This window comes from Lissotriton helveticus, chromosome 12 (genome assembly GCF_964261635.1).
Source record: "Lissotriton helveticus chromosome 12, aLisHel1.1, whole genome shotgun sequence".
NCBI lineage: Eukaryota > Metazoa > Chordata > Amphibia > Caudata > Salamandridae > Lissotriton > Lissotriton helveticus.
The window spans coordinates 86,404,187-86,419,293 of record NC_136073.1 but is presented as its reverse complement, the minus strand read 5'-3'; the positions used below and the strand labels follow the sequence as shown (position 1 = coordinate 86,419,293).

Here is a 15,107-nt window from a genome sequence, read left to right as displayed (position 1 = left end):
CAAAAAAAATATGTGGCCAGTAACACAACATTGTGGTTGTGGTATTCATGAAGATGCAGAAACAGCCTATGGTGATGGTGTGGGATGGAGGAGGGCACATGAGAAGAGGCGGGGCGATAAGAGCACAGACAAAAATAATTAACATCATATCATACAATGTAGCATCTGTGGCAATATAATCAAAAAGGGAACCCCAGACACTAGGGCGGAGAAGGATGTAGCCTACGCCAGTCAAAACTGAGACAGCCCTCAGGCTGCAACTATCAAACAGAAATCAGGAATGCACTGTAGTTGAATGCTTCTAGAGGTTGCCAGATCATAAGGGGGAAGAGAATAAGGCTTGTTTTGGGGAGCTGTATAAACAGGTAAGTCAGCCATATAATTAGAGTCTGCTGTGTAAGTAACTGTGTGCTGACCTTATAGTAATATGATGACTTTAACAATTTGTATGAAGCTTCCAATTTGGGGGGGAACTTACCTGTGGCATCCATTTGTTCCAATGTAACTGTTCTATTTTTTGATGAAGGTAGAGAAATTCTGACCAAGTGACTGCAGGTCTACTTCAGAAGCAAATCAAAATAGTTCATCCGGTGCCACCAACCGAAGACCTGAGTTCACGCTTCAGGTTGCAGTGTTGAAATGGGCACCGCATTTCTCCAGCATCTGAGGAATTGGTCACTGGAGAATTTTGCACAAATCCATATCCCCCAAAGATTCATCTTATACTGGGTATCCCGCTGTATAATCTCAGACAGGTTATCCCACACTGTGGAACCCAAGTGTCATCTTCAAAGAGCTGCAGTCAGCGGCTTCACAAGGGATGGAGATATTCTGATCGGAGGCTTCTTTTCGAACCACGATGCCAGGGAGTACCAGTCCATCACCTTCAAAGATGAGCCAGCAGTGCCTACATGCCAAACGTAAGCATGCCTGCTTTTAAATAAAAACAGCCATTGCAGTATTACATGTACTTGTTTTTTGACTTGTGATCGAAATCTAGGTAATCCCGGAATACTCAATGTGTAGAAAGAACTATAAGGAAAACTCTCAGTAGCTTATTAGTGCAGGCTGAGGGAACACAACTCCCTGGGACTGCACCAGCTGACAGCAAATACCTTCAAATCATTGAAGTCCTTTGCACTGTCCATTTGTCTCACTTTAAACCCCACAACCTTCCCTTGAAGATTGTTGTTTGTGCAGGGAGCCAGATATCACAATTATTGAAGCTGCAGTGAAAACTGAGGAGCATTTTTCCAGAGCTGTGTGTTGGTCTTATTAATTCAATAGCGCAAACAGAAACAGGTCAGGATCAAGGTGCTTACCTGAATAGTGTGGGGGTCCTAAATATGAATTAATAGTAGGTTTTGCAGGCCAGTATGAAGGTGAATTGCTTTAGCTGAAAATGCAACTCAATTCAGAGACAGGACAGCCAGTGTGGCAGTACAGTGTCTGCCCCTAAAGTGATTGGAACAATGTGTCTTTGTGTAATGCACCTGCTGCGCATGTAAAGCGTTCTGATACTGATATCTTCGGGTCAAGTTTGTGCTATATAAAACTCCAGAAAAAATGCCCGGTAGATTCACTGTAGGATGCCTGAACGTTCACAGCTAAGGGTCTAGGTAGCGCCTGCTTCTGAAGGCCAAGTCTCATACTCAAGCAGTGCTTTACACTCCAGTGAGTACTTTGCAGTAATCTAAGTATGGCCATGTCCTCTTTCATTCCAGCCTCCTATATTCAAAATGTCTGGTTCAGGTAGCCAACTTTTTTAATTACACCTGCATCGTCAGACAGCGAGAAGAACTTTGCACTTTGTGAAGTAAATAATTCCCTGTCTGCATCAAGCGTAGAGCCTCGACCACAGTGTCAGTTTTGAAAAAGGGTGACCGTGATAGCACATATTGTCATAGACCGATCTCGTTGTTGGACTTGGTGGTTAAGGTGGTGGGCTGGGTACTTCTAGATAGGTTGACCGGCTGGGCTGAGGAACATGACATACTATCAAACGTACAGTATGGGTTCCGCCCAGGCTGGTCCATGGTGGCCCAGTGCATTAACCTTACCATGATTCTTAACAAATACACGGTTGCACGTTCCAGCACTATATATTTAGCTTTTATGGACTTATCCTCCGCATTTGACCGCGTGAATAGGGCTAACCTGTGGCAGTCCATGAAAGATATTGGGGTAGACTGTAACATCATCCATATTTTAGAGAACCTTCACCGCGGAACCAAGGCTAATGTTAGATTCTCGCAGGACCTATGTGTGTCACGGAATTTTGATATAAAAAGAGGTGAATGCCAAGGGTGTATCTTGCCCCCTTTTCATTCAACCTTTATATCAATGACTCAGATAAAGCCCTTTAATCAACAGGGGTAGATTATGCGCACGTGAGCCAACGTGGTCTCCCCGCACTACTCTACGCGGATGACGCAGTTCTAATATCGAGGACTGCCATGGGTCAACAGACCCTGCTCTGATGCCTTTTCTGCCTATATGTCGGATCGGGATTTATTCATAAATGACTCGAAATCCTATGTCATGCAAGTGGGGATAAGCCCAAAAAAATCATTCCAATTCAGGGTAGGTTTGGCGAAGGTACCTCTCACAGATGTTTTTTTCATATTTGGGGTTGTATTGGATGACCATATAAAATGGGTCCCTCTCGAACAAAGGAAGAAGGGGGACCTGGTGTGGGTGAATGTGACAATTAAAAAAAAAAAAAAATCTTTTTGTCCTCATTTGCCGATACGCCTGTGTGTGAAAAAAAACACCGACCACCGCATTGTGCTACCTTGTCCAGCCCCCAGATCTATAAATGAGGCTCAGACCCTTGCACAAGAGACAGATTGGCAGAAGAAGGAGAGCTACACACAAAGAGGGCGACCTTCAGAAACTCTATCCAGGCGTATTTCAGCCTGTTGGACCAGAATTTCGGAGAAGACCCTTGCTGTAGGTCAATGGAGCAGGGAAGAAGGCATAATCATAGGACCCGGGGAAAAAAAAAAAAACAAAAAAAAAAAAACTGAATCCTACCTCCATTGTAACAAACACTCCCAAAAAGCGACCTTTTTCCTACTGCAAGGTCTGGCCAAGTCCGCCTTAGAGACTTCATATAGGGTTGACAGCCATCCCGCATATGTTGGAGGGGTTATATCCACCCAAAACCTACAGATCGGTCTACTTGCCATTAGAATTGCATAAAAAAGAAAGGATCTGGCATGCCCTAAAATATTTTCATCTATCCCAAAGATGATCAACGGGAGAGTAATGCTCAGTGTGGTGTTAAGAATAGAGGACAGGGCATCCATCACTTCTTCCCAAAAACGACTAATGGCTGGGCACTCTTTAAACATATGCACATCTGAGGCTTCGGCAAGATCACATTTATTGCATTTTTTCCCTTGCTGGAATTTGGCTAGCTTTTGGGGAGATAGATATGCTCAATGTAAAGTGTATAGGTGATATCGCCTCAGCCAAGCTGGTTTCACAATCTTATATAAAAGACTGAAAGAGTTCAGCCACAACTGCTGGCACTAGTCACCCACCTTGCCACCCCATAGATCCACAGGGAGTTTGAGGTCATCATCTATCTCCTCCAGGATCGCCCAGTACCAACATGCGACCTCCTTACCCCCCCCCGGCCTAGTCACCAATAGATTTTCCAAATTACTGTAATTTCCCTGGGGGACCCCCTTCCTTGTCAATGCCTGAGCCCAGCTAGTCAGTTGCATATATTTGAAACTTGATAGACCTGGCCCAACTTTCTCCCGCAGAGCATCCCAAAGTATCATTGAGCCACCTGCTTCCAGCTCTCCCCAATTAAAAATTCCAGCATCCTTTATTGGGCACGCCAATCTGTCTTTAAGACACAACGGAGTGCCTGGCGAGTGCAACATGGGTGCTAAGTTAGAAAAATAGCTCAACCCTATTCGTTTTCTAATTGTGGATCAACTTATGGCCAGTGATTGAAGAGTTTTTAATTTCTTTTTTTTTTTATTTCTGGTCCCCATACCCTCCAACATAGCTCGAAACATCCTCCCCCTAGGGTTATCCACTGTTGTTTTTAGGAGCATTTTGGAGTAGGATAGTTGGAACGCCCAAGCATAATATTGGAGGTCTGGTTGCGTTAGCCCTCCTTTTTCTCTCCTTCTCCTCAACTTTTTCCAAGCCAGTCTCGTAGCGTCATTTCTCCAGATAAAATAATTAATTTCTTGTTGACATTTAGTTATTTGTTTGACATCAAAGGCCAAAGGGATATAATTAAACAAAAAAGTATATTTAGGCAGGATAGACATTTTTAGAAGGTTTGTCCTCCCAAAGATGGATAACGGGAGATGGTTCCATGCCTTTAGTTGTTTCTGGCATTCCTTATGTACTCGCTCTAGATTGTAGATGGCGATTTTACTTATATCATGGGTTATCCTAATACCAAGATAACGCTTGGAGTACACAACCTTCACCTGAGTGCTAGGGGTATTCCAGGCCATAATTTCCATTTTTTCGGAGTTTATGTTATATCCGGAGAATTTACCAAACTCCTCAGCCCTCCTGATCACTGAGGAGAGAGCCAGATATAGATTAGATGCCATAATGAGGATATCGTCGGCATATAGGGCTACCCGCTTATCCCACCCTCCAAAGCTAAATGATGGTATAGTAGCCTCCTCTCTAAGAATCTGGGCAAAAGGCTCAATATAAAGGTTGAAGAGGAGGGGGGAAAGCGGGCAGCCCTGCCTTGTACCTCTTGAAATTTCAAAATGCTCTGTTAGAGAGTTGTTTACAAAAAGCCTTGCCGTCGGAGCCTTATATATGAGTGAAATCATACGGCAGAATTTTTCAGGCAAATTGAATTTCCTCATGACTGCGGCCAAGTAGGCCCAATTGACCCTATCAAAGGCCTTAGTCGCGTCCGGCGTAAAGGCAGCCAGAGGAAGAGAGAAGGTGGTAGCGATGTCAATTACCCCAAACAGATCTTGCGTGAGGTCAGCTAGATGTCTACCCTTAATAAAGCCCTTTTGGTCTTCGTGAATAATTGAGCTTATCACCCTCCCCAACCTAGCCGCCATAATAGCAGCAAAGATTTTATAGTTGCTGTTGAGGAGCGAGATCGGGCCATATGACCCACATTCTTTCAGGTCTTTCCCTGGTTTAGGTATTAGGACCACCGTGGCATCATTCCAAGACTTTGGAGGGTCCCTTCCCTCTAAGAGGATGTTGTTGAAACCGGTAGCCATGACTGGGGCAATCTCCTCATTGAGAGCCCTGTAAAATTCCCCTGGTAACCCGTCAGGGCCTGCCGCCTTCCCCCGCTTCACTTGCCCTAAAACCTTGCTGATCTCTTCAAAAGAGATCTCTTTCTCCAACGTCCTACTTTGCCCTGGTGAGAGCTTTGGGAAGGAACTTTGGTCCAACCAGGCCTCCCTCCCTGCCTTATCCTCCCGGGGATCTTCCTTGTAGATACCCTAAAAAAAGTCACGGAAAGCGCCACCTATTTCATCTTTTGTGAGCCGGGGAGCAAATTCCCCCTCCACCCTTAACTCCCTGATGTAAATTTGAGCTTGGTCGGCTTAGCTTTCCAAGCAAGGATTTTTCCAGCCGCCTCTCCGAACTCAAAATGAGAAATTCTACTTGCCTCCCACCTTCTGGAGACCCTAGCATGTAGTAGATTTTCTAGTTGTGATTTTAACACACCATGTCTTTCGTAGTCTGCACCTGATCTAATTTGGGCACCCAAGTTGTTTTCGATAATTTTCATTTCCCCTTCCAAGTTCTCAATACTTTCCCTATATTTCTTTCTACTATAAGAGGCTCTGCTCACAATACACCCCCTCCAGAAGGCTTTTAAAGCATCCCACATGATGTGGATTTCCGTAGTGTCTATGTTTGCCTCCAAGAAATACCGGGTCTCTGATCGAAGAAAATTGACCTCCTTTTTTTCTAAAAGAATGGTACGGTCAAATGACCAAGAAGTGTGAATCTGTTTGTGTCCTGCTTTCAATATAAATGAGATGGCCGAATGATCAGAGAGATGTGAGGGAAGGTAGGAAATATCTATCAGTAGATCTTTCAGACTATAACTAAAAAAAGCATAGTCTATCCTAGACACATGTTTGTATTTGAAGTTTCGAAATGAAACCCCCAACTTACCCCCTGCTCTTTCCCTCCATATGTCTGCAAGACCTAGTTGTGACATTATTGTTAAAAGATCATGTCTAGATTTGGAGAGGACACAGGCTCTAGACTTAGCAGACTTGTCTAATTGTGGATCTAATACAATATTAAAATCACCCACCCAGATAACTGGGTCATGAAAAGCCACTAGGTGGTCTCGTATGATGTTCAGATAGGAGGGGTCATCCTGGTTTGGATCGTAATACCCAACCAAGGTGAATGGAAGGCCATCTAGCATAACCCTTACAATGAGCCACCTACCGCTCCTTTCCTCCCTATACTCCACAATTTGTGCTTTGGCTTGTTTTTTTTAAATAAAAAATGTTTGCTGATTGGTCTGTCCAAAAAAAATTGTCTACCCATTTTTCCTTTTTTTAAATCTCTGTTGTCTCAGCCTTGAGGAGGTGTGACTCCTGTATGACTATGACCTGTGTCTCTCAAGTATTGAAAAATCTTTGCTCTCCTACCCCTGGTGTGCAGGCCATTGACATTCCAGGATAAACAATTTAGTTGAGTCATTTCCTCGAACAATGACCACCTTCCCCTACCTCTCCCACATTTCTGAAGAACCTGTTGTCATATCTTTCTCTATCTTTTTTGGGGCATGAAACCAAAGGAATGTCTGACATAATATCGACAGACAGAATATCGACATACAAAAATATCGACACAAAAATATCGAAATCAAAAATATCGGAGTCATATCTTCATAAAGGTAAGTACAAAAATATCGAAAAATTCATATCGTAGTACAAAAATATCGAAATTAAAAATATCGTTTTTTAAATGTATAAATAATAATGTAAAAATAATTTTAAAATACATATAATTTTACAAATATTAAATAAAAACATTAAAACATAATTAAAAAATTAAAACTAATACATATACATTTAAAATAAATTAAAAACGTAATAATTTAATATATTTTAATTTTTTTAAATTTCATTTAATTGATTTAATTTAAAAATAAATTTATTTTATTTTTACCCTGTACGCCTGTACCCCAAAAACCCAAAACTGACCCTGAACCCTAAAAATACCCCTTTACCCAAAAACCCAAAACTGACCCTGAACCCTAAAAATACCCTTTTACCCAAAAATCCAAAACTGACCCTGAACCCTAAAAATACCCCTTTACCCAAAAACCCAAAACTGACCCTGAACCCTAAAAATACCCTTTTACCCAAAAACCCAAAACTGACCCTGAACCCTAAAAATACCCCTTTACCCAAAAACTGAAAACTGACCCTGAACCCAAAAAATACCCCTTTACCCAAGAACTAAAAACTGACCCTGAACCCAAAAAATACCCCTTTACCCAAAAACTGAAAACTGACCCTGAACCCTAAAAATACCCCTTTACCCAAAAACTGAAAACTGACCATGAACCCTAAAAATACCCCTTTACCCAAAAACTGAAAACTGACCCTGAACCCAAAAAATACCCCTTTACCCAAAAACTGAAAACTGACCCTGAACCCTAAAAATACCCCTTTACCCAAAAACTGAAAACTGACCCTGAACCCAAAAAATACCCCTTTACCCAAGAACTGAGAACTGACCCTGAACCCTAAAAATACTCCTTTACCCAAAAACTGAAAACTGACCCTGAACCCTAAAAATACCCCTTTACCCAAAAACTGAAAACTGACCCTGAACACTAAAAATACCCTTTTACCCAAGAACTGAAAACTGACCCTGAACCCAAAAAATACTCCTTTACCCAAAAACTGAAAACTGACCCTGAACCCTAAAAATACCCCTTTACCCAAAAACTGAAAACTGACCCTGAACACTAAAAATACACTTTTACCCAAAAACTGAAAACTGACCCTGAACCCTAAAAATACCCCTTAAAAAAACTAAAACATATAAAATTTAAAATATTATTATATACTTACCTATACTTACGTTGTAATGGTATGCGTTCTAAAAATGGTACCTGCGTTGTAAAAACATGCGTTGTAAACACATGCGTTGTAATGGTTTTTGCATTGTAAAAATTTCATTGTAATGGTAGTGCGTTGTAAAAGTTGCGTTGTAAAGGTTGTTTCCCCGGTGGATAGCGTAGGGGTAAAAATTACTATTCACACTCCAGAGGGTGCAACAGTAGGGAAAGCGTTGGATAGCATGGGGGTAAAAATTAATTCCCACACTACTCCCACTTTAACACACAACACACTACACATATAAAAAAGACAAATAATATAAATTTCAATTAATAACAATTAATATTACTAAATTGATGTAATTATAAATGAACTAAATAACACATATTAATTACTAATTAATTAACAATAAATACCAAAGAAAATTACAATCTCTTTAATTAATTACATTTAATTATATCACACCCTATCCCCCTATAAACACACAACCCACTACACAGAAATAAATCATATCATTTATTCACTTAATAATTCTTAATTACCAATTAATTATTATTTAACAATAACAAAAAATTAAATATATTAGCACATTAACTCTAAATAATTTAATTACATAATGAATATTATTTAATTACCAATTAATTATTAATTAACAATAACAACACATTAAATATATTAGCACATTAACTCTAAATAATTTAATTACATAATTAATATTATTTAATTATCAATTAATTATTAATTAACAATAACAATAAAGTAAATATATTACCACATTAGCTGTAAATAATTTAATTTACTAATTAATATTATTGTTTCCCAATTAATTAATTAACAATAACAAAAAATTATATATATAAAAAAATTACTCTAATTAATGTAATTAACTAATTAATATTAATTAATTACCAATTAATTATTAATTAAAATATGTACAAAATTATATTAATTAATTAACTAATTAATATTAATTAATTACCAATTAAGTATTAATAAAAAATATTTACAAACATATATTAATTAATTAATTATTATTAAATTACTTCCCACCCTATTCCCCTATAAACCCACAACCCGCTAAGATACTAAAATGCAAAATGTAAACAAATTTACAAATTTTCAAACATACATTACAAAACATGTTTAACAAACATATAAACAACACATTAAATTACATAACACTAAACAAAATTTCGATATTAGTAAAATTCGATATTAGTAACATACATACCTTAAAAAAACGATATTCTGTCTGTCGATATTTTGGACATCGATATTCTATACTATCGAAATTAAAACATCGATATTATTGTATATCGATATTTTAATTTCGATATTTTGTCTCACTACCAAACCAAAGATATCGGTCGATAGGCTAAGCTGCTTACATTGAAATACCTTTTGGGCTCAGACATTTGAGGATTATTTTATTTTTACCCCTGCCACCCTGTGCAACACCCTCCCCCCTGGAAAACCCTACCCAACCTACACTGGACAGATGTATTGCCAGTTTTGCGCCCCGTAGCTCCTCCACCCTCCTCCACCCCCCCTCTACTGCCCAGCTGCGAAGTAAGAAGTGCACAGGTAATTCCTTTCAAAAACAATATACAAGAAAAATAAAGAAAAAGAGAAAAAAGCCCCTCCCCAGTGACTCTAAGGCAAACCTTTTTCCAAACCTCCAGCCTCTTACAAAAAATGTTTACATTCCTTATATATATATATATATATATATATATATATATATATATATATATATATATATATATATATATATATATATATATATGTATATATATATATATATATATTCACTGAAAAAACCATAGGTTAGAGACCATATATAGTTAGCTGGACATTTTATTGACATAAAACCAATGAAATTCCATATATAGTTAGTTGCACTAACTATATATCGCGCACCCGCAATCCACTGCTGATGATGTCACATATTACATCATTCATGACATGGTCAGTGACATCACTGATGACATCACTGATGACATCTCAAATGACATCACTGATGACATCACTGATGACATCTCAAATGACATCACTGATGACATCATCTAGTGTCTGTGTGTTTTTGTAAAGTTTAAATATGTTTTACATATTGAAGAATGAGTGGATGTATGGAAGACTGAGTGTGTGTGTGGCTGGCTGGGAGGTGTGTGACTCTGTGCATATCAATGTGTACTTGTATCAGTGATTGTATAAGAGAGTAAGTATGTGTTAGTATGTGTGTGAAAAGTATGGTGTTCTGTGTTTAACTGTATAGATGAGGAAATCGAAGTGTGATTGATTCTTCACAGGACTGACTAGGTGTATGAGTGCATATGATAGTGTTGTAATAATGAGTGACTGTATGTATGAGTGATTGTATGGGTGAATGAGTGAATGTGTGTGTAGACGTAGGAATCAGTGAGTGCGTATGTAGTAACTGGTATTGGTGTGTCATGATGTCATCAGTGATGTCATTTGAGATGTCATCAGTGATGTCATTTGAGATGTCATCAGTGATGTCATCAGTGATGTCACTGAAGTATGGTGTTCTGTGTTTAACTGTATAGATGAGGAAATGGAAGTGTGATTGATTCTTTACAGGACTGACTAGGTGTGTGAGTAACTCCATGGATGAGTGGCAGTGTGTGAGTGTCTGCATAGGTGTATGAGTGCATATGATAGTGTTGTAATAATGAGTGACTGTATGTATGAGTGATTGTATGGGTGAATGAGTGAATGTGTGTGTAGACGTAGGAATCAGTGAGTGCGTATGTAGTAACTGGTATTGGTGTGTCATGATGTCATCAGTGATGTCATTTGAGATGTCATCAGTGATGTCATCAGTGATGTCATTTGAGATGTCATCAGTGATGTCATCAGTGATGTCACTGACCATGTCATGAATGATGTAATATGTGACATCATCAGCAGTTGATTGCGGGTGCGCGATATATAGTTAGTGCAACTAACTATATATGGAATTTCATTGGTTTTATGTCAATAAAATGTCCAGCTAACTATATATGGTCTCTAACCTATGGTTTTTTCAGTGAATTTTCAAGGTTTTGTAAATGCAAATTCCTAACTATATATGTTCTATAACCTATGGTTTTTTCAGTGAATTTCATTGGTTTTTTAAAAGCTAATATCTATAGCTGTAAAATATATTCTTTATTACGTGACGTATCACGTAGCCACGTGAGACGCCTCATGACGCGTCGCATAACCATGACGTATCGGCTCTGCAGCACAAACAATACCCGTAACGTAAGCGTGCCGGAGCACGCTTACAGATATATATATTTTTTTTAACCTTAATTAGACAAAATCCACATGTGCACATATCTTGAGGCCTTGGAAAGGCACATCAAACAAACAGTCCCTACAATTTTGCCAAGTTTGCTGGAAATCTATTCCCTTAATTTTTTTTTTACTGTTTCTCTTGGTTTTCCCCTTGTTACGCTTACCGGGACGCTACCCGGTACGCGAACCGGACGCTCCAAAAACACAAGATGGCGGACTCCCGTTACGCTGCCGGTTAGCTGCCCGGTTCACGTACCGGGAAGCGCCTCTACCGCGAAAAATCGCGGGGGACTTTAATATCCCCCTCATCAATCCTAGGGGGTCAGGAGGGGTTCACCTTGCCCCCTTTCCTTCATTTCCCCCTTCTTTTTTCACCACATCTTGTCTCTCGAACCTACCGAGAGACAAGATGGCGGCCGCTCCGGACTGTTTACAATGTTGACAGCTACGCTGCCGGTTAGCTGCCCGGTTAGCTGCCCGGTGAGCTGCCCGGTGAGCTGCCCGGTTCGCGTACCGGGACGTGCCTTTACGGCGTAAAATTGCAAAAAAAAATTATTTTTTATTTTTTGCCCCGCAGGGCACTTTAATATCCCCCTCATCAATCCTAGGGGGTCAGGAGTGGTCTACCTTGCCCCCTTTCCTTCATTTCCCCCTTCGTTTTTCACCACATCTTGTCTCTCGATCGTACCGAGAGACAAGATGGCGGCCGCTCCGGACTGTTTAGAATGTTGACAGACACCGGAGAGCCAATCAGCTTCGCTTCGCGAAGTTCCGTTACGCGTCAGGTACGCGAACCGGGGCGCTAACCGGAGCGCTGTCACAGATATATATATTTTTTTAACGTTAATTACTCAAAATCCACTGCAGCACATATATTGAGACATAGCAAAGGCACGTCGGGCAAACCATATCTACAATTTTGCCAAGTTTCATGTAAATCTATTCAGCCGTTCGAGCTAAAAGTGAGTCCAACCGCCCTATGGAAAAATGAATGGGAAAAACGCGTTTTGGGACCCCCCTTTTTTCTCGGCCCCCTCTTGACGAAACCCGCCCAAATTTTCAGGGGCTGCTCAGAAACAAAATGTGCCATTTTCCTGAAAATTTCAGCCAATTCCGTCCACAAACGCCAAAGTTATTAGACATAGAATTTTCAGAAATCCCATAGAGAAAAAATCCTAACTATATATACCCACTGGCTATCGCCAGTAGGTAATATACATATATAAACATATATAATCTGCATATCTATATAAATATAAATGCATGCATACATATACATATATGCATACATATGCATGTTATTTACTTGAAAGTTTTAAAAACACTAATAAAAGCAAAGCTAAAAAGCCACCTCATTACAAACAGAATGGCTTTAACTTAAACGAGGGCGAGATCTATTGCAATGTCAATGCTTGTTTACTTTGGTTCTATCAAGTTAAGGCATTCAGATGTGTCACACATTTGCCATAAATTCTGAATGTTAGCACTGTAGTTGCTCATTAGATCACTGTAGTAAAGCTAGTGCTCACCAGGGAAGTCTGCTGCTAATCATGGTTTGCAACCATTTTCCCGCATTTTTTATCCCGCAGACTTTCAGTCCGCATACCATTATCCCGCAAGGTCATTGACCTCGCATACCATTATCCCGCATTTTTTCAAAACGCATGTGCATTTATCGCGCATGCCTTTACAAAGAATTACGTTTTAAAGGCATGTATGGTAAATGCATTTGACGAGAGAGGTAAGTGGGTTTGTGTTAATTTTTTCGTGGGTTAGTGATTGTGTAGTGTAGTGTAGTGTTGTGTAGTGTAGTGTTGTGTTAGTGTAGTGTAGAGTTGTGGTGGTTGTTTAGTGTAGGGTCATGCTGGGGGTAGTGTTTTAGGGTTTAGGGTTGTGTTGTAGTGTTTGCGTAGTGTAGGGTCATGCTGGGGGTAGTGTTTTAGGGTTTAGGGTAGTGTTGTAGAGTTTGCGTAGTGTAGGGTCATGCTGGGGGTAGTGTTTTAGGGTTTAGGGTTGTGTTTTAGTATTTGCGTAGTGTAGGGTCATGCTGGGGCTAGTGTTTTAGGGTTTAGGGTAGTGTTGTAGTGTTTGCGTAGTGTAGGGTCATGCTGGGGGTAGTGTTTTAGGGTTTAGGGTAGTGTTGTAGTGTTTGCGTAGTGTAGGGTCATGCTGGGGTGTAGTATTTTAGGGTTTAGGGTAGTGTTGTAGTGTTTGCGTAGTGTAGGGTCATGCTGGGGGTAGTGTTTTAGGGTTTTGGGTAGTGTTGTAGTGTTTGCGTAGTGTAGGGTCATGCTGGGGGTAGTGTTTTAGGGTTTTGGGTAGTGTTGTAGTGTTTGCGTAGTGTAGGGTCATGCTGGGGTGTAGTGTTTTAGGGTTTTGGGTAGTGTTGTAGTGTTTGCGTAGTGTAGGGTCATGCTGGGGTGTAGTGTTTTAGGGTTTTGGGTAGTGTTGTAGTGTTTGCGTAGTGTAGGGTCATGCTGGGGGTAGTGTTTTAGGGTTTTGGGTAGTGTTGTAGTGTTTGCGTAGTGTAGGGTCATGCTGGGGGGTAGTGTTTTAGGGTTTTGGGTAGTTGTGTAGTGTTTGCGTAGTGTAGGGTCATGCTGGGGGTAGTGTTTTAGGGTTTAGGGTAGTGTTGTAGTGTTTGCGTAGTGTAGGGTCATGCTGGGGGTAGTGTTTTAGGGTTTAGGGTAGTGTTGTAGTGTTTGCGTAGTGTAGGGTCATGCTGGGGATAGTGTTTTAGGGTTTAGGGTAGTGTTGTAGTGTTTGCGTAGTGTAGGGTCATGCTGGGGGTAGTGTTTTAGGGTTTAGGGTAGTGTTGTAGTGTTTGCGTAGTGTAGGGTCATGCTGGGGTGTAGTGTTTTAGGGTTTTGGGTAGTGTTGTAGTGTTTGCGTAGTGTAGGGTCATGCTGGGGGCAGTGTTTTAGGGTTTAGGGTAGTGTTGTAATGTTTGCGTAGTGTAGGGTCATGCTGGGGTGTAGTGTTTTAGGGTTTTGGGTAGTGTTGTAGTGTTTGCGTAGTGTAGGGTCATGCTGGGGGTAGTGTTTTAGGGTTTAGGGTAGTGTTGTAGTGTTTGCGTAGTGTAGGGTCATGCTGGGGGTAGTGTTTTAGGGTTTAGGGTTGTGTTGTAGTGTTTGCGTAGTGTAGGGTCATGCTGGGGGTAGTGTTTTAGGGTTTAGGGTTGTGTTGTAGTGTTTGTGTAGTGTAGGGTCATGCTGGGGGTAGTGTTTTAGGGTTTAGGGTAGTGTTGTAGTGTTTGCGTAGTGTAGGGTCATGCTGGGGTGTAGTGTTTTAGGGTTTTGGGTAGTGTTGTAGTGTTTGCGTAGTGTAGGGTCATGCTGGGGGTAGTGTTTTAGGGTTTAGGGTAGTGTTGTAGTGTTTGCGTAGTGTAGGGTCATGCTGGGGGTAGTGTTTTAGGGTTTAGGGTAGTGTTGTACTATTTGTGTAGTGTAGGGTCATGCTGGGGGTAGTGTTTTAGGGTTTGGGGTAGTGTTGTACTGTTTGTGTAGTGTAGGGTCATGCTGGGGGTAGTGTTTTAGGGTTTAGGGTAGTTTAGTTGTTTAGTGTATGCTAAAGGCATATTCGTTCTAAAAGTTTTCGTTATTTTAATTTGCGGCCTAATAGTACATGCAGGATTTTTTTTGCGGACTGATGGTATGCGGGATTTCGTCATATATTCGCTAATCATACTTTCTATGGCAAAATGAACCCCCTCATTTTGTTCCTTTTTAAATGATATGT

At 40.4% G+C, this 15,107-nt stretch overlaps 1 protein-coding gene across 1 annotated transcript in view; it reads left to right on the top strand.

Moving 5' to 3' along the window:
- Positions 1–639: 639 nt before the first annotated feature.
- Positions 640–15,107, top strand: part of LOC144797889 (extracellular calcium-sensing receptor-like) — a 135,954-nt gene continuing 121,486 nt past the window's right edge. The window contains 1 exon segment of the mRNA XM_078668692.1: positions 640–920. Within this exon segment, the coding sequence (XP_078524818.1) occupies positions 640–920 (281 nt within the window).